Consider the following 22,415-nt stretch of genomic DNA (forward strand, 5'->3'; position numbering starts at 1 on the left):
TGCCTGAGACCGAGCGTTGCTCAGACACCCCCACAGCCCCTCTCTAAGAAGCAAAGGTCACACGCTGTCCCTTTGCAGGGTGTGCTGCTTCTCTCAGCCCAGCCAGCTCTGAGTGTGTCACGCCACATCATTTGCCCTGGAAGTTTCCGTGTAAGTTATGTTTAGGTGCTAACGTGCCTCCCTCTCTGCCCACTCCAGAAGTTTGACATCATTCGCCTAGAAGCTGGGTGGAGGGAGGGCTACATGCGAGGAACCTATTTAATAGCTAATATTTGGTATCATATTAAGTCATTGCTCTTCAGCGTTCAGAATAAACTTTCACTTTCCCTCTAGCATCACCTGATGAGTAAACATCAGGCCCTTTAAATCCCCTAATAACGTCACCAGGTAAATGGGATTCTCCTGATCTTTCTGGATGTTGAAGACTTTAAAACAATAAAAAGCAGTAGGGATCAATGAACAGGAGGCCTGATGCTATCGGCATCTTTAATTTTGTGCCACAATCTGGAATTGTGTGTTAGTGACCCGGACCCAGAAAGCTGTGCTGCGGAAGCCAAACCCAGGAAGCCCTATAATTCAGTCGAAACCCAACAGAGCAGCTCTGGAGTTCAGGGATGAAGACCTCTGAGGCAGGCACAACCCAAGCCTGACCCTGTGTCGCGTGCGCTGCTGGGGCTCGCCAGCTCAGGGTGGAAGGAGTTCGTGAATTGTATGGGGTGTCTTTGTGCCCATGCTGGGGCTGTATAAGTTTCTTCTTGTGATAAGAGAGTAAAGAATCTTTTTTTCCAAATGCAATTATTATTATTGTTAAGTTGGGGGACCAGTATTTCTATCAGAGGAGTCATAAACAGATGTATGAAGGATTTGCTAGTTACTGTAGCTGGTTGCTGGTAGAAGAACTCCTAATCCCCAGCTTCAAACCCAACTCTAGATACTGTTTTTTAAACCCTGTTGCCAGAATCTTGGGGAGTGGTGTTAGTTTTGTTCGGTTGTGTTTCTGTGGATTTCATGATATCAAGCCTCTTAATTACTTTAAAAACTTTCAGTTCTTCTCAGTTCTTTTAAGTATTATTATTTTTATTTCTATGTGCTTGCTACGTGTTGCTTTTGAAAGTTCTCCTTCCCCTCATAAAGTAGCCGTCCTTATAAACATTACTTCACTTACTCCTGTTTGCACGGATAAATACAGAAAACGAATTTTTGCCCGATGAAGGCTGGTTTGTTGTGAGGTTGGGCCATCGCAGGAACGTGCTTCCATGGTTGGCTGGGTTGCAGCTCCTGTAGTCGGATTCACACGCGGACAATAAGGTGTGGTACCACGCAGCAAGAAGTCCAGAGAGGAAGTTGAACCCTTGCCAACAGCAGAGCACTTCTTCCTCTTATTTACGTGTTGTGTTCAAGCCTTGACTGCCGTGCCTGTTCCGAACATGCTGCGTTGTGCAATCTCCCTGTTTCACATGTGTGATGCCACTGATTTCACTACAGCTGCATGTATGGAGCTCGCACGGGGCGATGGTGTGCGTACTCTTTGCCTCCAGTCCTTTCTGTTCCCCAAATCTTGAGCAGCGTTTCTTAACTTACATAAATTCAGGTTTGTCGGGTTTACTGCTGTCTCCTTCGGTATGGAAGTGGATGAAATAACACCGAATGACACGACCATCCTCTGCACAGCCATACTCCAGGAATTAGTCAGTGTTTGTCTGCCTCGCTCTTGTTTGTTTTTAATATTCTGAAGGTGTAAGCCAGCATCCGCTCAAGTCAGCGGTTACTCTCAAATTGACTTCAGAGGGAGCAGAATTAGATGTTCATTAAAAATAACAGCATCTTATTTTGTTTGGATGATAGTCTGTCTTTTAGGTGTGAAAGAAATACGTTTTGGAATTGATGAAAGCTGTGTGCTGCTTTACGCAAGCATGGGATTTAGCCTCTATATTTTTAAGCGTGCCATCACAAGATGGAGTCGCAGCTGTCTTGTTCTCCTTTTTTGCCCTGTTATGTTCTTCTCATCTGGTTAAAAATAGCCCAAGAGGAATCAGTCTTGACTGAGCACTTCCTCTTTCAAACTGCAGATTTTTTATAATGTATTAAGTCATTTATAAGAACATGCAAATGAAGAGCTGTGTTTTTGCTGCAATATAACGAGCTGTATACAGCAATTCCGTGTTTGGCAGTGGTCGGCACACTGCACCTTTCCTGTACCAAGTTGTCAAACTCATTTGTTGGGAACTTCTGAAAGTTCGCAGTATAGGAAACGTGATAATTCGAACATTAGCATTTACTTAGTCATTTTCTCCTATCTAATGTATTTTTGCATTTATAGAGTTCTGTTAAACTTGGCCTCCTGTTATTTGTTTCTGAGAAAGAGGCTGCTGCACCTGCGGAAAATGCAGCGCGGGACTGGTGTGCTGAGAGACACGGTGTGAGAGGCTCGATCGCACGGCCACGCAGCCCGCACGCTGGGTTCAGAATCCAAAGCCAGATCCAGATTTCGTGCTTGGCTTCTGCCTGCAGGGAGTTGACTGGTGCAAGGGTACCTGATTTCATTTTTCTGAGGTTTGAAATTTGACTACAGCTTGGGCTGTCCGGCTGGATCCAATGAACATCAGCGGCTGATGGAGCTCACTCATGTAAGCCTCACTCATGGCAGCGTGTGCTGGGAGCTCCTTGCTTCCTGGCCTGGTGTCAGAACAGGGATTAGAGGCACCTGAACTGCTGAGAGCAAAGTCATGTTAAACTTCTGATTATCCCGTATGCAAGGTCCAGTCTAGAGAATGCACTTTTTTTTTCTTTTTTCTTTTCCATTTTCCCTAAGTCGGGCTGTCTCTTTTCTTTTTTCCTTTTCTTCCCTTTACTCCTGTTGGGCTGCATCTAGAGGCACTTGGACTATGGAGTCTGCTGAGCACTGCCCATTCCAGCAAAGTGCTGAGGTGCAGAGACCTCATCGTACCCAGCAACTCCTCCAAGCATGAGCATGTCCTCGAGCAGTTTTATCGAAGGTTTGCTGGCAGTCACCATCAGGTGTTCGGCACCAGCATCTGCTTCATCCTTGGTCGGCCTCACGAAGCGCCAGCCAGTGATGTAGACCCAGGCTGGGACGAACAGAAGGGCAGGGGTGGAGGCTGTGTCCGTACCCACCCGCAGGCTTTCAGGGACAAGCTGTGGTTTGCCCAGGGTGTCCTCGTGCAGCGTGAGGCAGTGCTGGCTGCTGCATCCCGCGTGATGCTCTGCTCCTGGCCTGGGCTGAGGGGCGAGCTGCTCTGCTGCCACGGTGCCTCAGCATTTGTGTGTCAATACACCTGGCTTAAAGGAGTGTAACAGCAGAGAGAACTGCTTTCCAAAGATCCCGTTCTGGTAAGGTAGCAGGTCGGCTAATGAAGTACATTAAGTTGTAAAACTTCACTTTGCACATCTGAGTCAGACAGCAGCCTGCGAGGTTCACAGGCAGAGCTCCCCTGGGCCCTCATGTTTGTGAGGTTGCGTACCGACTTGGTTAGCACTTACTGCTGGGTCTGGCTTGAAATATTGCTGATCACGGGCTTGCAGAGCGGAAAGGTGATTTGATTTCTTTTTGCAATAGAAACTGGGAGAAACTGAGATATTGAGAACACCAGAAAGACTACGAAATGCCAGTGGAAAGTATTCTGAGCTCAGAGCATTTGTTATTTCACACTATCAAAAGGTGAAAGGAAGAAAGCACTTGAGTGGGTACTGTGGAATCTGCTCATGGCAGGGTGGAGACCAGCCCATGATAAATGCTAAAGGTCAGAGCATTGCAATCTAATCAGCATGGTGTGATCCCCAGGCTTTTTATCACAAGCACGCTTAATCTTTTATTCTTGCATGAGGTCTTCGAAAGGGCAGGGGAGGGAGCGAGCTTCAGAGGATGTGATCTGTTGACTTGGCACACGTTCACTTTAGGTCATTGTACCACAGAGCGATAGAATATCTCCAGTAGGAAGGGACCCACAAGGATCATCAAGTCCAACTCCTGGCTCCACCCAGCACCATGCAAAAATCAGGCCACGCAACTGAGAGCCGTGTCCAAACACTTGAACTCCAGCAGCTCGGGGCTGTGCCCACCTCCCTGGGCAGCCTGTCCCAGTGCCCGACCCCCTCTGGGTGCAGACCCTTTCCCTAACCCCCAGCCTGACCCTGCCCTGTCCCAGCTCCGTGCCGTCCCCTCGGGTCCTGTCGCTGTCCCCAGAGAGCAGAGCTCAGCGCCTGCCCCTCCGCTCCCCCAGGAGGCCTCCCCTCAGCCTGCCCTCTTGTAAGGAGAGCCTGACTGTGGTGAGCTGCTGCTTTGAACAATTTTGGGAGACACAACTGCTTTAAATGATCTTAATTATCACTACTTCTACTTGAATAAAATAAGATTAGTTTCTCATTTGTCAATCACTGAGTATCAGCATAGTAGTTTAATGCCAGAGCTTAAAGGAAAGCATTTAATTTCCAATAGTGCTGCTTTTCCCAGAGCTGCCCACGAAGCTGGGTGCACACGAAATGTGCAGTAGTGATATCCTAGGTCCCATGTTTTGAAAGTAAAATGGTGAACAAAACTGAGATGTTGAGCTGGGGCTCTGCGTTACTGTTCTTTGCGCTGGTAGGAATGTGCAAGGAAACACGTCCTTCCCAGCCAGGGTTTGCTTGTTGAGCTGCAGAAGCGTATCACGATGGTATGACACGCTAATCGCTACTCCCGAAGGTTCAGAAGTGACACAGATGTGATGGGAAGGGGGAGATGGTCTGTATTGTTCCACCTTCGGTCTCGCCCCAAGGACTGCCTTCTGATTATTTTTCCATCTCTGTTTCTAGAGGAAAATAATGGTAACGTGTAGCAGAAATCTCTCACTTGCTGAAATCTTCAGCTGGATCTGAGTACTGCTTTGTGAAGGTTTTCCCTTTGGCAGTGGCATTTCTTTTGTAAACCTCATTATGCACAAACGAGAGAGAAACAAGTGCAGAGAATGACTTTTAAACTATAAATACGTGAACTTGCTCTGCAAGGCAAGGTAAGGACTCAAGGAACAAGTGGAGAACTAGGAGGAAGGATGAAAGTGCTGTGAAGGTGGACGTGCCTTGGTTGGTGTGACAGAGTCTGTTTTGGGGTGCACGGTCACCTTCCTCTGCTGCAGCTGCTCAGGGGCAATCCCAGGTTGGCTCATCTGAACTCGTCCATGGAAAATCTGGTCAAAGAACAAGCCTTTAGAAAAACACCAAGGTAGGAAGGACTCTGCCTTGTTAGAAGGGACGTTTTTACTTTTTTTTTTTGCTTTGGATTTTGCCCTGTTTGATGAAGGGAAAGCGTTAAAGGCTTCTCCACCATATGCTGTGTGCAACCAGTTTATTCATGCAGCTCCTGTAACACCAGCAGGAACCATGGGCACGTTCCCTCCGCATCAGCACCGCCGCTTCTTTTACCAGTGGAGACCCATCCCGAGTTTGTTAAAGAATTGCTGTTGCTTTTGAAGACTAATTCTCAGCCTTGTCTTTCCTTCTGCTGTTTAGTGCCTGAAGAGCAGCTGCACAACATCGATGAGTACGATCTCAACGTCGTCCGGCTCTGCTTCCAAGCTTTCCTCCCTGATGAACACGGCAACTACACATTAGCTCTGCCTCCTTTGATTTCCAACCCAATCTATGACAACAGTAAGTACCAGCTCAAATATGTTTTTTTTTTCCCACTTTTTTTTGGGGGTCCCTTTGCATGAAATTAAAAATACCAGGACAGATCCTGAGGTTTTGAGCTCTTTGGTAGCCCTTGGGGCACTTTTCTGTTTTGGCACTGTTGGATTCACGCCTAACGCATGGCAACGCGGTTGGCATCCTCTCAAAAGATGACCCCAGCATGAAATGTTGGTACACTGGGGTCAGAATTGTCCGTCGCTGCCGTGGGCCCACTCACAGGTGCTTTCTCAGCCCTTGTTCACATATGCAGCAATGCCTGCAAGGACAGGCCAGCTTCTGACGTGCCGAACAGTTAAAATTATAATGAGAGAGATGGCTGCCACAAAACCCATCTGTTGTGCACCTAAAGCCCGTTTGTCCCACTGAGGAGTCTTGCCTTTGACTCGTGAGGGCTCTGCAACAGAGCTCTCAAGAGATACTCACCTCAGTGGGACGCTGTCCTAATGCTTTTGTGCTGCCCTTTGGCATCCTGTTCAGTCATATTTTCGGCGTAGAGGTGGGTAACGGGGGAGCTGAGGATTTCAGCCCTCACTGTGTGCTGGATTTCTGCTCCTGGGGAAGAGTAGCAGAAGAGCTTTTAATCGTGGAGAATCCTTTTTGGCAGCGATTTTTGTTTCTGCAGTGAAAGTATTTCCGTGTCAGACGTTTAAGGTCAAGGGCCATTATTTTAGGAGAAGCTACAGCATAGAATGAGATCTGCATTTTATGCGTCGATGCCCAGAATTTTGTTGATGTGTGCATAACCGTAATGAAAATGTTTAATATGAAATCAGGTGGGTTTGGTATTTTTAGTCTCTTCTAGAGTTATCTAGAAGTTGAAATTGTGTGCATTGTCTTACTGAGAACACTTGTAGTATTAATTAGGGTTGAGATAGAAATGATAGACGAGATTTGCAGCTACATCTCAGATGCCATTTAGAAATATGCCAAATCATGATTACTCGTCTGCGTTGATTGACGTCAGTCTTTGCTAAGCTGCTGAAATGACAGATAGCTGTGTGGAGGGGGAAGCTTGGTTTTTTAGTGTGGGTGTATGTGGGCAGCTCCTGATACACCGTAGGTATCTGAAATCCTCCGTGTAACATAGCAGCAGTGTAAATAAAACAGTGCATAACTGTAACCACAAATCATAAAAATTATGCGGCTGTTGTCAGGAACAGCAGTTTCAGATCTGAATTTCTTAAAAAAAAAAAAAAAAGTTAGCATTTGTCAGTCAGCTCTGCTGTACGGTACTGGCTAACAGAGGTTATAGGTTTAGATAAAAGATAAAAACGTATGGTGCAGTGGGTTTGGGAATCCTGTGTTGTTACCCTTCAGGCTTTTCCAGCCCCATTCAGATCAGGATCAAAAAAAAATATCCAGAGCTTCTCAGAAAATCAGCTTTCACATCTTAATTCCAGTATTTTCTTCGTTTTCTAACGCTGTTTAGTTTCCACGTGCTTTGGGTAGTAGAGAGGTGTAAGAATAACCTGAACATAATGTGGAAGCAATCACATCAGCCGAGACTGGAAGTTTGTAACATACGGTGTTACAGGCAGCTTCTGTTTTCAGTTGCTTGTAACATTAACTGGTTTTGAACAGAAATTTCCCAAGTTGCGCTGAAAACTCTTGGGAAGAGTCACAGAAAGCATGGTGCTGCTTCTGAGAAGTGAGGTTGGGAAGAACGTGTTGTTCTGCCCCCGTGGAAAGTGGCCTGATTTTCGGTGAGCTCATCCTTCCAGATATTTGTTACTGCGGCCGTGCTTTCTGGGGGCAAGGAATAGGAGCAGGGAGGCAGGGGCGTGTGCGATGGGAAGCGGCGTGACACCGCAGGACACGACCCGACCCGGCAGGCCACACGGTGTGCTGCCCTCTGGGGCTGGCACCTGGCTCGCCGTTCCTGCCCAGCACCAGGACTGGCAGCAGTGGTGCACCCACATCGGCTGGCATTCAGGGTTCTTGCACTTTCCACCCCTTCTAATCCGCATTAAAATAAAAGACAAAATGAAACGACAAACTGCAGCCTGGGACACCTTCCCCAAAACCTGTTCAAAGGACATTGGGTGCCATTTAAGCATACAGAAGTGAAACAAAGGTAAAATTAAGCTTCTCCTTGCAATTCTTAATTTACTCTTCCTGTGAAAAACGCACAATGACACTGTCAATCATATGATCCTGTACTGTTTCTGGTTTTGCTTTGATTCCCCTCCCTTCAAAGTTTCTGATTCATTCAGCGAACCAAGTGTTACGTGTCAGGCAGTAAGCGAGGCTGTGGCACCCGCTCACCATCCCCATTGCTGCTCACAGTAACTACGTACCTGGGCTCTGGCCCCAGCTTACGGGGAGCTCTGTTCCAAGCCCGCACACCTCTGTGGTGCGATGGCCGACCTGCACAGCACCACGGAAAGCCAGGCAGGAATCGGCTCAAACTGGGAGCCTGGAGTGGATTTGTGTGTGTGCCCCCTCTGTGCCTCCAGCAGGCAGCCCGTGGTGCTGGGGCATCGCCTCGCCGTGCTGATGGGAGGGTGCTGAAGTGCATTTGGTGTGCTGGGTCGTGGCATAACAAAACTGGAGAGCATCACAGGACAGCGTGGTTTCATTTTGCTGGGATTGGACTGGGGGAAGAGGTTTTAGCACTTCTCAGTCGCTAGATTGTGACGTTAGTGCCCTTTTGAATAAATTGTGACAGCCCACAAAGCGTCCAGGGGCTGTTCTTCATTGCAGTAGTCTCCTGTCCTTATTTACCCTGCCGAAAAGCTGCTGCTGGTGAACCAGGGCAGACGTGAGCTGTACCAGGCAGTGTGTGGATGTAGGCAGTGTAAGTCCCTTGCAGGCTGTTGAGGCACAACCTGCACGCTCCAGCCGTGTTGGATTTATTGCAGTGTACAACATTATCAGAGGGTGCACGCAGGCTGCGAGTGCTGCCCACGTACGGTCCTGGCTTGGGGGTGGAATTTGGAGCATTTTGGAGTGAAATCTGCTGCCCTGAAGGTTAGGCTCCTAGAGCTGCTCTCAACCACCCAGATAGCGTGAGAGAGGACAGGTTTGGTGGCCAAGTGTGCCTGTGAATAAAGCTACAACCAGATACCCGGGAATTTTCTTGACTTGCCAGCCCAGCGTTTTCCAAAGAAGCGTGACTGTAACCTGTAATCAGTTACTTGAAGAACTGCTTTCAATTCTACAGCTTGCAGGGCAGCAGTGCTGAGCATAATGGCATCATTTAGGGAAGTATTTTGAGACTACTCTAGAATAGTTAGGGAGTAAGTGGCACATCTGCCCTGGACTCTTGTGTTTTGAGAGGAGCGGCTGAGCTGTAAGCTAGCTGTGCTGCTTGCTGACTCTGGATTTGCATGGAACATCAAGCCCTGCTGGAATGTATTTTTTTTTTTTTAGTGTGGATTTCGGAGCGTGTCATACTCCTCCAGCTGTTGCCTTCCCTTTAAATACCTTGATTCCCAGCACCTCCTCTTCAGCAGTGAGAATTACAACAATTCTTTATCATCCATTTTGCCTGTTTGTTTCCAGGAGCTCCCAACACAGCAGAATTGAGAATTTGCCGTGTGAATAAGAACTGTGGAAGTGTAAAAGGAGGAGATGAAATATTTCTACTGTGTGACAAAGTTCAAAAAGGTAACCTTGGCTAGTTTTTTCTTCCTTTATTCCAAATGGCTGACACTACTGCTTTCTAGATGGGGAATTTAAACCCTTCACCGCGCTCCTGTGTAAGTGCTCTGGCTTTAGCTAGGCAGAATAGCTTTCAGGTTCAAGGGCTCTCAGCACCCCTGAAAGATGCTCTGTGTCTTTAAGGTCAAGGCATGTACTCTGCATCTCAATTCTGAGTCAGGCTCCTTTGTTCGCTCCCTCTCCTGCTTTTTCTCCTGCAAGTTTTCAGTTTTCTTTAGCTTAACGAGCATCTTGTGTTTGTAACGGACTAGATGATATAGAAGTCAGATTTGTCTTGGACAACTGGGAGGCCAAAGGCTCCTTCTCACAAGCTGATGTTCACCGCCAAGTTGCAATTGTGTTCAGAACGCCACCGTTTCTCAAAGACATCACCGAGCCTGTCACGGTGAAGATGCAGTTAAGAAGACCTTCCGACCAGGAAGTCAGTGAACCAATGGACTTCAGATACCTACCAGACGAAAAGGGTATGGTTACCCTTGCTTGAATTTCTTAAAAGTTACTATCAATGCAGAACGCTTGTTTATAGTAAACAGTAACTTCATTAGTAAAAATTTTACAACGCTACTTTTACAATGTGAATTTTTTAAAAAAAACAAAAACCTACCACTAGTCAGTTTGCTCCCTCTTTCAATGAAAACATCAAGAGTCATGGTTAACAGTGTCTTGGTTTGTTAGCAGTGTAGCCACATCTGAAATATATATTTTTAAATACATTTTTCTACAGTAAGGGGCCACTAGTGTAAGTTTTAGAGAGTTTCTTTACAAATTATTATATCAAAGAATTTTAATTAACAGTGGTCTTCCTTCTACTCCTTTTGTTGTAGATCCATATGGTAACAAAGCAAAAAGGCAAAGATCAACACTGGCTTGGCAAAAACTCATACAAGACTGTGGTAAGGGAAATACTTGTCTTTGTCTTGTCTGAGCGAACTAAATGGTTAGATGGGGTCGTTTTATTTGAGAGCAAACATTCAAAGTAGATTCGTGCTTCTTCCGTCACAGGATCAAATGCGACAGAGAGGCCCAAAGTGGCTTTGTTTTCTGCTACCAACCCTGAAGGGAAGATGATCAAGAAAGGTAAGTTTTGGCTTGCATGTCCCAAATCCAAGAGCAGTTTGAAACAAGAAGTGTCTGATTGCTGTGGGAAGGGGCTGGTGCTTTTCAGGGAGCACTGAAGGGTCCCAAGGCGGCAGCAGTACCTGTCTCTTATTCCTCCTCAGCAATGCTGTGACTTCCTTTTTCCACACGAGAGTGCTCTAGCCTCTTCATCATAATTCTTACATTTAAATAAAATTAAAATTATATTGAGGCCCTTTCTAAGCACTGCTGTCTTTAGTTCAGATGAGTATTCATTGTCTCTGGGTTCAGATGCTCTATCCTTCAACCCTAACACTCAGTTCCTGTCCTTCCCTCCTCTTTGCTAAAAATTCCGGTATTTCCTCAAGCTTTTCTCCCTGTAGGATACTGGTACTTTTGGCTATACAAGCTAAACCCATCAATTCTTTGCGTAAAAGAAGGTTGTTACCTTCAGCATGCCCCATAAAGGGGGGTGTAAGGCAGACAGCTGTCTTGCTGCTGTCCAGAAATATAGTGCTTGTCCTGGACAGCATTGAAGCAAGTACGTAAAGTGTGGATCCACAGATAATCTTGTTAAGACAACCATTTTTGCCATCTGTAATTAAAACAAGCATACAGAAATGGCATAAAAATACAGTAATGTCTTTCCTCTTCACAGAACCAAACATGTTTTCATCCACGCTGATGATGCCAGGGCTAGGAACTCTGCCCAGCTCCGGTCAGATGTATCCCGGGTGCAATCAGATTCCCCATCAGCCCGCACAGGTGGGCCCAGGGAAGCAAGACACGCTCTCTTCCTGCTGGCAGCAGCTGTACAGCACCCCCTCCTCGGCTGGCAGCCTGCTCAACACGCACCCGCAGAACAGCTTTGCGGCCGACGTGCCTCAGCCCGGCGCGCAGGGCAGCAGCACTCTCCCAGCTTTCCACGATAACCCTCTGAACTGGCCTGATGAGAAGGATTCCAGCTTTTTCAGGAATTTCAGCAGCACTAACGGGATGGGAGCAGTGGCGGTGTCAACTGCAGACGTGCAGAGTGTTTCCAGTAACAGCATCGTGCACCAGACTCATCAGGCCAGCACCACAGCAAGCATCATGAACATGGAGACCGATGACATGAACTGCACTAGCATAAACTTTGAGAAGTATAATCAGGTGTTAAATGTAAGCAATCACAGGCAGCAGCTCCACCAGGTGCCTCCAGCTTGTCCACCTGTGGTAGCCCCTGGCAGCACACCTTTTAATTCACAGTCTAACTTAGCTGACCCAGCAGTTTACAGTTTTTTAGACCAAGAAGTTTTAAGCGAATCAAGACTATCCACCAACCCTATCCAAAATCATCAGAACAGCATTGCAGATAGCCAGTTCTATGACACTGATGGTGTCCACACTGATGAGCTCTATCAGTCTTTCCAATTTGATACCATATTGCAAAGCTATAACCATTGAGCCCGTGCTGTTGGGCTGAAGTGGGGTACGTACAGCGACCAGTAGCTTACCCTTCTGGATTCCCTGCTTTCTCTTTCAGAATGTCACTATGTAAGTTTCACGATGTAACGTCAAAGTTATATATTACAGCCCAAAGACTGGTGCCCGTAAAGAAGAAAAGTGGGAGTAGGGTTTGGGGTTCTGTACTTTAGAAGTGCCTCTTAGACATTTTTATGCTGTTGGAAAAGGGAATTGTTAATACTTAAAGCATCGTTACCTTTAGGGATAGTAAAAGCTGGTATCTTCAGAAGGGTCAAATTTCGTATAATTCACAGGGTTAAAATTGCCTGCAAAGAAACTATTTTTGCAATGGAAAGTACTTTCCATCTTGATAGAACAGAAACTAGGAAGAAACTGCACACGGGCACTCTAGTTCAGATTCACCTAATGTTAAAGCTTTACTCAATTTGCTTGAAAGATTCAGGTTTCTTACCCTCTTTCATATAAAATATTTTTCTCCTAAAACAAGATCATGCATTGATTTTTCACATTTTCACCGTATTCCATTTGCTTTCAAGGCAAATTTACTCTAAAAAAATTTAATGACTATGTCATTGTTAGATATATTTTAAAAGACCGGAAGGTTTGAGTTTTTAAATAGTCCAGATCTGTTGTAAATGAATCACTGCACAGAATAATGAACAGAAAGTAAGGACTTCTCTGCACTTCATCCCAAGTGCACTATTTTAAATGACAAAACCCTGTTGCTTTAGGAATGGAGCATGCCGTTATTTCTCCGGAATTTGTTTTTGTGTGTATGTAGCTGTGATGCGTATTTTATTTTGATCTGCAGAAATATTATTGAGCCGAAGCCTCTACCTATTCTTTCCTCAGGTATCCTGGCAGTTTCCTGCTATGCAAGTGACTGCTTAAAAAATGGCTCAGATCCGGCCTCCCCACCACCCCCTCACAAGAAGGCTTGGGGTAAACCCAGAGGCAGTCTTAGTGCAGCCAAACTTAGATGCACTGTATTAACAATTTAAGGCCATTTCAGTCTGTACTAATTAAAAACACTCCTTTACACTCTGTATCTGAAACCAGAACTTCCTCTCTTCACTTGCTTCCCAATCTTCATTCTTAGCCTGAGGTGCGAGGTGTCCAAGGACAGCTCGCATGAATTAACTGGCTAGGTGAGACACTTGTCTGCATATAGGGCTTTGCTATTTTATTATTATTATAAAAAGCAAGACAGCAAGAAATATATCAGTGCATTTCTTAAGTTATAGAGCTGTTTCATATGGCAGATAAGGCTTAAGAATCTAATTTTTACTGTTTGGCAACATAAAACTGCACCACGAAGAGACATATTAAATAGCACACTTGAATGTAAAAGAAACAAAAAACACAACCCCAAATTAAAAAAAGCTACTTGAGATGTACAGTTGTATGCAAGGCAGAAAGGAACTCCAAAAAAACTCAGTGGTTTATGGGAAAGCAATGACTGTTTAAGTGCAGTAATTCACTGCATTGAAGGCAGTGAGGTGCTGCAGCTGTAACGCACGACACCAATTACACAGGTTTGACGGAAAAGGTTCTTTCGAGGTGTATAAATGAAGTTTGGAACACTGCTTCCTGTAACTTCAGTACACGACAGAATGAATTGACTCTCCACACTTACTTAAAGCAAGTTTTTCTCACTTCTGCGAAACACTTACCTTTTCAGGAGCTCCGCCGCAGTCTTCTGACAGAAAAAAACAAATACAAAGAAAGCTTGAAATGTGTTGTTTATTCAGTTCTTTTTTTTGAAGTTCTCAACTTTAAGTTTATTAAAAGTAAACATTTTCCTTACTTTATAGAATGCTCTTTATAGTACAATTTGTTTTTACAGTATAATTAAATATTTTCAAAGTTCTGTTTTCCTTTGTAAACAAGTTGGTTTGGTAATTAAAAAACTGGTTATACTAAGGACTCAGCTTCTGCAGCCTTCTCAGATTCACAGCATCCCTCCCACTAGGGAGACCAGAGCAATCGGAGAAATTAGGCTTTGGCTTGCTTATCCTGGGGCTCTTAAGACTATTTTGTTCCGTTCACAATTACTGTTGGCTGCTGTGAAACCTTAAGCAATGTGTGCATTAAGGATTCATTTGCACTCAGCATTTGTCTGTGGCACAGCAATTGACTCGTTGGGCAGATGGGCGCAGAGCACAGATGCACTCGGGCTCTGCCAGAGACGTACACCAGGTACAGCTTGCACTCACCGCCTTTCCTGCAAAGAGCTGTCTCCAGGCTCAGCTACGCTGATACAAAAAAATGGAGGGGGACGTTTTATGTGCCCAGTTGTTTGGAGAAATACAACAGCTTCATTTTAAATCTTTCCAGTGTGAAGAAAGATGATGCTAAGGAACAGTGCTTGGACCTTGTTTTTCAGCATTTTCCATGTAACAGGCTAGAAAATACCTTCCTCTTAAGCACATGCCTCAAGAACAAAGTTAAATCATGCTCTTGTTATTCTCACAAAACATCCTGAGTTATCCACACGTAGGCAGCTTACTTTTAAAAACAAGATGAAGGCCAAAGTAGAACATTAACACCATTGCCGCAAAATTCCTTACAGATTATGCTCGTTCAAAATGTTTATCATATTAGAAACTGCAGACTTTAAGCAAAGTTCAAAGACTGGATTACAGCTCATTTTCATACAGCCACGTGATAACCGAACAGTAAATGACTAGCTAAACAGCTGTACAGACATTTGCATCATCAACTTTTTTTTTTTCTTTTTCCTTCCTCTGGTGTATTTCACATTTATCATAAAAAGCCATCTAAGGATTTTTGGTGGACCTCGCGCCATTGTATGGAGAAGATTAGACTCAGCGCCTTTAGCATAGTCTTTAGAGCCTCGTTTCTCTGCATTCTGATTCTTAACAGTGTCCCCTGTCACCATGACAATGTAGAGCATATTGCAGGAAGCTGAACCTGAGTGCACCTTAAGTGTCTGAACTATGACCGGAGTAGGAGTCCTTCCTGCTGCTGCCTCGTTCGTTCTATTTCCCCCCTGGGCCAGCTCTTCTAATGTCTGTTGTGCCCATAGTGCAGCCTTGCTTACATTTTTCCCCTCTAGTTTATGGAATTTATAAATCACATTTTAGCTCACTCTGAGTTTCTGTCAAGAAATCACATAGATATGAGACTGAAATTCTCTTTCTGTTTGTTTTCTGAATTCAGTTTCTTAAGTTTTCCATCTTTCACGACACTTCCTTTCTGGGTACTGATTGCTATCTGAGGCAACTACTCCTAGAATCTGTTGCTCATAACAGCTTTCAGATTAAAAACAAAGAAATCTTGCTGTCTCTATCAGGTTCCTACTGTTTTGTATTGGAAAAACAGGAGCTTCTGAACTGCAGCTATACTCATGCCACAGCGGACTAGAAAAACAAATGATGACAGTCAAGTTCTGACAGCCCATCACAGAGTATACAACATTTAGACTAATTTTTCAAGATAAGTTTTTAGGCACTCCGTTAGAATGTATGCATTAGTGCCTTTCTGAGCCTTCAACTAAAGTTACCATGCATCTGCTCTACTGGGAAGTCCTGGCACCGCTGACTTCACGGTAATACATCTCAGTAATCTTCCCTGTCCCTAAACTGTTTTTTCCTGGAAAATCATTACCCTCAATCTCTGAAATGTTTGTTAATGAAGAGCCCTTAAATTCCAAACCTTAATTTCTTGAGGACAGCGTAACTCTTCAGTACTTCAGGTGAGCAGAAACATCTTCCTCACTGAATTAACATCCAGGTACCCATCCAAGGCTAGGTACTAGAAAAAATGCAATACACTGCGACTGTACTGCAAAACAAGGCATTTTATCTCTGTCTCGGTCTTTTAACACCAACATTCTTCAGAATGTTCTATATTTATTTGCACTTTGGGGTTCCTGGTATCCCTATTTTTCGCTAGAATTCCATCACGCATTGCCAGGAATTCCCTATCTTTTGGTGACTCACGGGGAAATCCTGTTCGTGAAGACTGTAACCAGGCCAAAGAGCTGCCGAGTTTCTAGGAAGCATCGCTGATGTTTTACAATGAGAAAAACAGTTTTTAAGTGCAAAGTTTTTATCTGCAAACTGTTTTTCCCTTTGAAAAGCACTCCAAGAGCCAAATCTGTCTGTCTCTGAAGCTGACATTGATCAAAAAGCAGCCAGCACAGGGCAGAATATCACCTCGTTCCAGGCACTACCCTACTGCTTTCAGAGTCTCATCTTGTGAAACGGTCCTACATGAACAGGGCTCAGAAAACGCTAGGACTGCACTTCAAGCAATTCGGTGCTACCTGCATCCAGACAAGAAAGCTGCATCCAATATAAAAACAGTAAAAAAAAAATAAAAAATAAATCTGGCTGTAGGGAGGGTGATTTTTAATTAAAACATTCCAAACAGTACAGCATAAAACACACATAATGTACTCGCTTAGCACGCCGTATGCAGGCAGTATACCATTTGTTTTTCTTAAGGGATTTTTTTTTAAAAAAAGATTTGTTTTCAATACTTACTAAATACTTAACTTTTTAGCTTACCAAAATTGTATGCACAGAAGGAATTAAAATAGGGCTAGATATTAAACGAACACTACCTGTTCCAGAGTGTTTGAAGTTGATTCAAACTAACAATATCCTTTGGCAGATCAACATGATCCAAACGTTTAACAAAAACACTTTGCAACCGAGCTGTAATACCATACGGTGTTCAGTAACCAGCTGATGACAGAGGAGCTGTTTTTTCCTCATTCCAACTTGAAGAGCTAGTTATCCAGGGCTGGAGGCCAGTCAACATCAACAGACTAGAAGAGCAGGAAAAGAAAAAAGTTACAAATCAGCAGACCATGTTTTCTGTATTCAGAAAGACTTGCCATCACTGTGCTTGGCTGGTCTGGGTTAACAGTGGGAAGAGGTAATACATAAAGAGAGACATTATGGGAGAAGACAAGAGGGAGAGTGGCATAAGCAGCCACCTCGTTCTGTTGGCTCCATCAGTATCAACTGGAGCTGGGTTTTCTTCATAAAAAGCAGAATTTAAATTCTTTTTACTATTACTAGCCAGAATCAGTTGATGTAGGCCTGCATTTGTAGAGTATCCAAAGCTGCTACTTAGAAACGTGAGCTATCTCCTCTTATCTTCTAACCTGAGCTGTATATCCTATAGATGGGGTGTTACGATGTGAAAACAACCTGTTGATTGATGCCACAGAAATATTCAGGTATTGGGCAGTGCAGGCAAGACTTGAGTAGAAAGCCATCAGCTGTCCCCAGATCTGCCTCCTCAGCAAGGAAAACTACACTAAAAGAATAAGCAGGCGAGCATTATGCAGAAGAATTATCGAGGCAACATCATTAAGAGTTATTCTGACGGTTAGTCAAAAGGGACAGAACATGCCTGACACTTGATTAGAAGCAACTGTAATAATTACTACGACTGGATTATGTCTTTCTTCCCTGCTCTCCCTGAGGCCACATCTCCAATTTCCTTTGGGCATAAACTTGTTGTTCACCCTCTTCCAAATGTTGTGCTGTTGCGATCACAACACAGGAATCACAACGCAGTACATTAAATGCCTTGGCTCCAAGACTGCCTACATTAATCACACCTATTCCTTGCCTAATCTACAACTTCATCAAAGGATTAGGCTCTTAGGCTAAGCTAAATTGCATTACTAGCACGATGACTAATTATTTTAGAATCCCTAGACATCCTTCATAGTTGCATCCAATAAAAGTAGTGACACCCATCCGTGCGAGAGCGATCCTGATCAGCCTGCACCAGGTTCAAATGCTCCTGTTTTCAGCGCCCCCTGCAAGCTCTCTTTCTGTATTATCCCCCCACAGGTACACAAAAAACTGCACATCTGCTATGCAAAATTTAACACATAGGCAGTCTTCCAGAAACACATGACAACAAGCATGCTGGTAACCGGCTACTCAATGTGAAAATTCACGTTTTAAATAGACCTTGCCAAACCACCAGGTTTAATATTCAATTCAAATCTCCACATACATTCTTTTAGCCAAAACAAATTTTGTAGTTACAAGTCAATATCTACATCATCTGACTCCAGCAAGTGAATAAAGATATTTAGTTTGAACCAGTGTTGAAAGAGGAAGTCAAGTCTCTCCTATTTTTTCTCCGCCCCCCTTTTCAAAAGAAATGATGTAAACAGAACAGAAAAAGAAAAGGCTCTATTACAATGGGTCCTAATAATAGGTGTCATCAATTCCTGCTCTGTCCTCCCATCCCTCGCCCAACACGAACTCAGCAGAGGAAGCCTGTCGCATGACACAAGCATGTGGCAGTGTGGTACAAACCATCATCTTTGCATAAACGTCATCTTTCCTATTAACTGAGGTAAGAAATGTTGATTTGGTTAGAGCGATTCCACTGAAAGCATCTCACAAATGCAACTACATTACTAATTGCCAGGACAGATAAATAATGAAGAACTCACTTCTACATCCAACTCCAGAATGTCAGCGGTTCTGCTCAGTAGGGAGCCAATATTTGGTTTTGTTCTTCCAAAGTCTCCGTGCACAAATTCTTTAATGTAGCTAAAAAGGGTGGCTAAGGAAAGGTGCACTGTGCCATAAAGGCCTCCAAAGGTGGAGGGGGAAAAATGGAAAAAAAGAGTGTGATGAAAAAACATACTCAAAGCAAAAAAAGTATATTTTTCTACTGCTAATCTAAATTGAAGTGAACATCCTGTTATGACTATCCTTAACATCGTGTTAAGCTCATATCCATAAAGACTACTAATTCTTGGCTTTTTACACATTTTATAGCTATCAGATACTTTTCCATCTATCAGATTGCTCACCGCCAAAATACGCACAAACTGGTAGCATTTTTGAATGAAAGCCCATGTGAAATTCTGACATAAAAGCAAACATCAGCAAGATCTGACCGCTGAAGAACAGAGATTTAGAAACACTGCAGAGATAAAAGCAGGAAACTTCCCATTGCCTGAATTGCTCTCATCAACAAGGTGTTTCGTAAATGCATTGTGTAACAGCAGCTAAGGATACGTTCCTGCTTGAGTCTTCAGATGCAGGCGAAAGTGATGCTCATCTATGTACTCAGACTTCATGGTGTGAATGATCCGACACCGTACGGCCAGAGGCCTTCTGTGAAGAACCCGGAGAGGTGTCTTCTGGTCAAGTTTTAATTCCTATTACAAGAGGGAACAAAATAAACGAGGAAGGAAATATGCAACACACTGCACAGATTGAGATGAAATCAAATGTCCCATTAGCCAATCGCATCTTTCTTTTTTATATTGTGTTATGGGAGTTGAGTAATCTTCTGGAGGAAAGACTAATTTTTTTCGTGTTTATGGAAAGAAAAAAGGACAGCCATCTCAGAGGCTACACGAGAAGGCCTCATATGAACACAAACTAATGGAATCACATATACAGAGGAATAACCTTGAAATCTCCACGGTCGTTTGCTGGAATAACTCCAGGATTTGAAACCTCACTGAGAGCCTCAGGCAATCAAAAATAAAATAAAAATCCCATCCACAAAATGCTTTGTCTAAACTACAGCCAACCCTCTAGAAATAATAATGGGGGGGGGGGGGGAAAGTTCTCAGAATAGACGTTTAAGAAGCTCATTCCCTACCCTCATCCCCTTCCCCAGGTAAGATGCCGCACTTTGAAAGGCAACCTTTCAGCAAGTGGGTAGGCATACTTAAAAAAAAAAGAAAACAACAAAACCAGTTCACAACAATTGTTTCCCTTAACTGTATTGGTTCAAGCTTCAATTTGAGAATGATTTCATGGCCAAGACCCATAGACAACAGTGCAACACAACAAAAACTGAAGACATTCCCCCACCAGCATTGTCCCTCTGACTAGCTTTTGGAGGAAGTTCTCGTTAACACAGCACGCTTGCTACACTGAGCACTTGGTTAGCCCTTTTTGCACTATTTTCCATAGACCTTACAAACTTCTAATTGCTGCAGCTGTGGAAGAATGGCTTTAGAGCTTGCAGAAGAAGCAATCACCATTCCTTTCACTTAAACAAAACAATCTAAGGTAAAGAAAGAGGCGTCGGTGCCAGATTTCCCCCTCCCATTCCCAGCTGTTTATTATTTGGCCTGCTATTACACAATAACTTGTAACAGGCTATCTAACAGTGAGAAGGGGGAAAGGGAAAGGAGATATGAAAGTCATATAGCAGAAGGAACCCCGATCAAACAAACCAACCAACCACAGGAAGGAGGTATGACCATGGGTGCATGTATATAAAATCTCCCCTAAGACACCAGGACAGGTACTACATAAATTAACAAAAAAAAAAAAAAAAAAAAAAGAGCTACAGATACCTTGATATCATCTAGAAATGCAATATCTTCTTTCTGTATTGCTTTGTCTGTCCATACTAAGGCACTATAGGTCTTTGTTTTTTCCTCTTCACCTTCCTTCATACGACCAATTGCCTCTCTAAATAAAAGAAATTAATTACTCATGTAACATAAGCATAATTATATAATGCTGTGAGCAAGAACGCTTGCAAAACTCCCAAAGCGTCACTTTGAAATCCCTTGCCAGCAATGATAAATACTGACCTGGTGACAAGCTGTAAATCTCGAACCCGTATTTTGTCTGACGAGTTATTAATTGTCTGTGATATTTAAAAAAAGAATCAGTTAGCAAAACTGCTCTCTTAGAGAAGAAACACATGCTTTATGAGTTCCGGGAGGTGCAAATGATTTACCTGCTGAAGTTCCTTCATTTCCTCAGCAGTAAAATGTATTCTACGAGGATTCACAAGCTCAATGGCGAAGGGCCTTCCTGGCAACATGCACAGTCATAAAACATAAAAACATGTTGTTCTAAATTAACGTTTGAATTTATGCAGTAAGGTTGGAAGGTGTGAAGGCTGTCTGCTGTTATGCAAACAGGGATAGGAACTTGCAGGCTTAGGGATGTAACATCAGATGGAAGGAAAGAAACAAGGGACTTTTTTGGCTACTAAACCCCAGTATCAGCAATAAGTGCAAATTACGACTTCCCAGAAGACATCTTGTACAAGTCTGTGCTAATTAAAAAATAAAATAAGAAAAAAAGTTAATTAGCTTATTTTCTGTCACCTACAGCAATGCCCAGGTGCAGGATGATGTTAAATCCCGCTCCCTCAGCTAAACATCTGTTGCAAGAGCTGCGCTTTCTGTGCTGAGGGCCAGGGATGCTCCCCAGTAAAAGCAATGCCAAGAACGACACTCCCAATCAGACAGGAACTGGAATGTATCATTGTTAGTTTTCACTTTTTCTTCCCCCCTGCTCCTTTGGATATAGTAGATTCAGAGTATTTTCCAATACTGACCTTTAGAAAGGAGCCAAGTTCAAAAAGAAAACAAGGCTTCCCCACTCCCCAGTGACAGGCAAAGCACAAGGACCCAACAGAAAACAAGACAGGAATCTGTCTGGCATAAAGGTTTTAAAAATAGGAAGTGAATAAAACAAAATATTCGTAACAAGCTCTGCTTTTCCATGCAGCTATGCAGCCAGGGACACAGAAAAAGGTCTCCTCTTTCAGTTCTTTTTATGAAGCTATGAAGTCTTTGGGAAGAAATACATAAATATCACTAAAATGTTTCCACCATAAAACTTCAAAGCATGCCCAGTCACACACTTATGCACTTAGCAGTCAGCAAGACCTATCAGGGTAGCTCCATTTTGATTGTTTCTGTGCTTCACAAGAGATGTTCCAAGCCTTACCATTGCCTAGTGTTCGTACATCCACATCTTCTCTTCCAGAGGAGGAAAAATTAAAGCCTATAACAGATTTGAACAAGGGAGATGAGATTTTACTTTACATTTTTAATACTCTCCACAGCTTTTAAAAGGTGAGATATTCTAAATTTGTTTGCAAATATACTTCAAATAGTTATCTTTATAAAATGAAGCCTGCACTGTATTTGAGCAAATCAAGAGGGAAACAGTTTCTGTTTATTCCTTCATGCTCATTAATTACTTGAAAAGCACTCCTAATTTTTTGGCCAATCAATGTGAGCTGTCTTCCTCCAAAACAGAACTTAAATACACCCAATGGTTTCCAAAGATTTCAGAGAAATTTCTCCTAGTCGGATCTCCTGGGCAGAAGAGGACGAAAATTCAGGTCCAATCTGAAAGATAACCACTTTTTTTTTGTTTGTTTGGTTGGTTGTTTTTGTTTTTGTCTTTCAAGCTACAAACATGTATTGTTGGATATTTAGTTTCCTGTATCACACCCCTTCTATCTTCAAGCTTTGCCTGAAGATGGACTGGGAGACCAAGCCTTGCACTAAATAGTAACTTTGCAGCTCCACTATAAAGGGTCTCTGAAAAACTGTTTCACTTTTATTTTTTTTTCCTCTATAGGGAACAGACAAGAGCACAAAGATTTTCTTAGTTTTTATTATCCCTCACTTCTCCAGTCATGTAATGACAACTAAATAACAGCGAGAAAATGTTTCCATGGCCATGAAGGCTTTTTTCTGTCACAACATCAGAATTTTCTTAGTTGGACTCTCC

At 43.4% G+C, this 22,415-nt stretch overlaps 2 protein-coding genes across 5 annotated transcripts in view; one reads left to right on the plus strand and one right to left on the minus strand.

The window, feature by feature from the left end:
* The window catches only part of REL (REL proto-oncogene, NF-kB subunit), a 32,943-nt gene extending 19,127 nt beyond the window's left edge, over positions 1 to 13,816 (plus strand). The window contains exons 5-10 of the mRNA XM_084515610.1: positions 5,506 to 5,646; positions 9,190 to 9,294; positions 9,600 to 9,812; positions 10,173 to 10,241; positions 10,351 to 10,425; positions 11,084 to 13,816. Of these exons, the coding sequence (XP_084371736.1) occupies positions 5,506 to 5,646; positions 9,190 to 9,294; positions 9,600 to 9,812; positions 10,173 to 10,241; positions 10,351 to 10,425; positions 11,084 to 11,871 (1,391 nt within the window). The 3' untranslated portion in view covers positions 11,872 to 13,816. The remainder of the gene's footprint in view (positions 1 to 5,505; positions 5,647 to 9,189; positions 9,295 to 9,599; positions 9,813 to 10,172; positions 10,242 to 10,350; positions 10,426 to 11,083) is intronic.
* A 2,435-nt stretch (positions 13,817 to 16,251) lies between these two features.
* Positions 16,252 to 22,415, minus strand: part of PUS10 (pseudouridine synthase 10) — a 31,936-nt gene continuing 25,772 nt past the window's right edge. For all 4 annotated transcript variants that reach the window (XM_084515613.1, XM_084515612.1, XM_084515611.1 and 1 more), the window contains 7 exons: positions 21,621 to 21,677; positions 20,617 to 20,693; positions 20,468 to 20,523; positions 20,225 to 20,342; positions 18,924 to 19,066; positions 18,350 to 18,449; positions 16,252 to 16,690 (listed from right to left, as the gene is read on the minus strand). In XM_084515613.1, coding sequence (XP_084371739.1) covers positions 16,652 to 16,690; positions 18,350 to 18,449; positions 18,924 to 19,066; positions 20,225 to 20,342; positions 20,468 to 20,523; positions 20,617 to 20,693; positions 21,621 to 21,677 — 590 coding nt within the window. In that variant the 3' untranslated portion in view covers positions 16,252 to 16,651. The remainder of the gene's footprint in view (positions 16,691 to 18,349; positions 18,450 to 18,923; positions 19,067 to 20,224; positions 20,343 to 20,467; positions 20,524 to 20,616; positions 20,694 to 21,620; positions 21,678 to 22,415) is intronic.

The sequence above is a fragment of the Aythya ferina genome, assembly GCF_964211825.1.
Source record: "Aythya ferina genome assembly, chromosome: 3".
Lineage (NCBI taxonomy): Eukaryota > Metazoa > Chordata > Aves > Anseriformes > Anatidae > Aythya > Aythya ferina.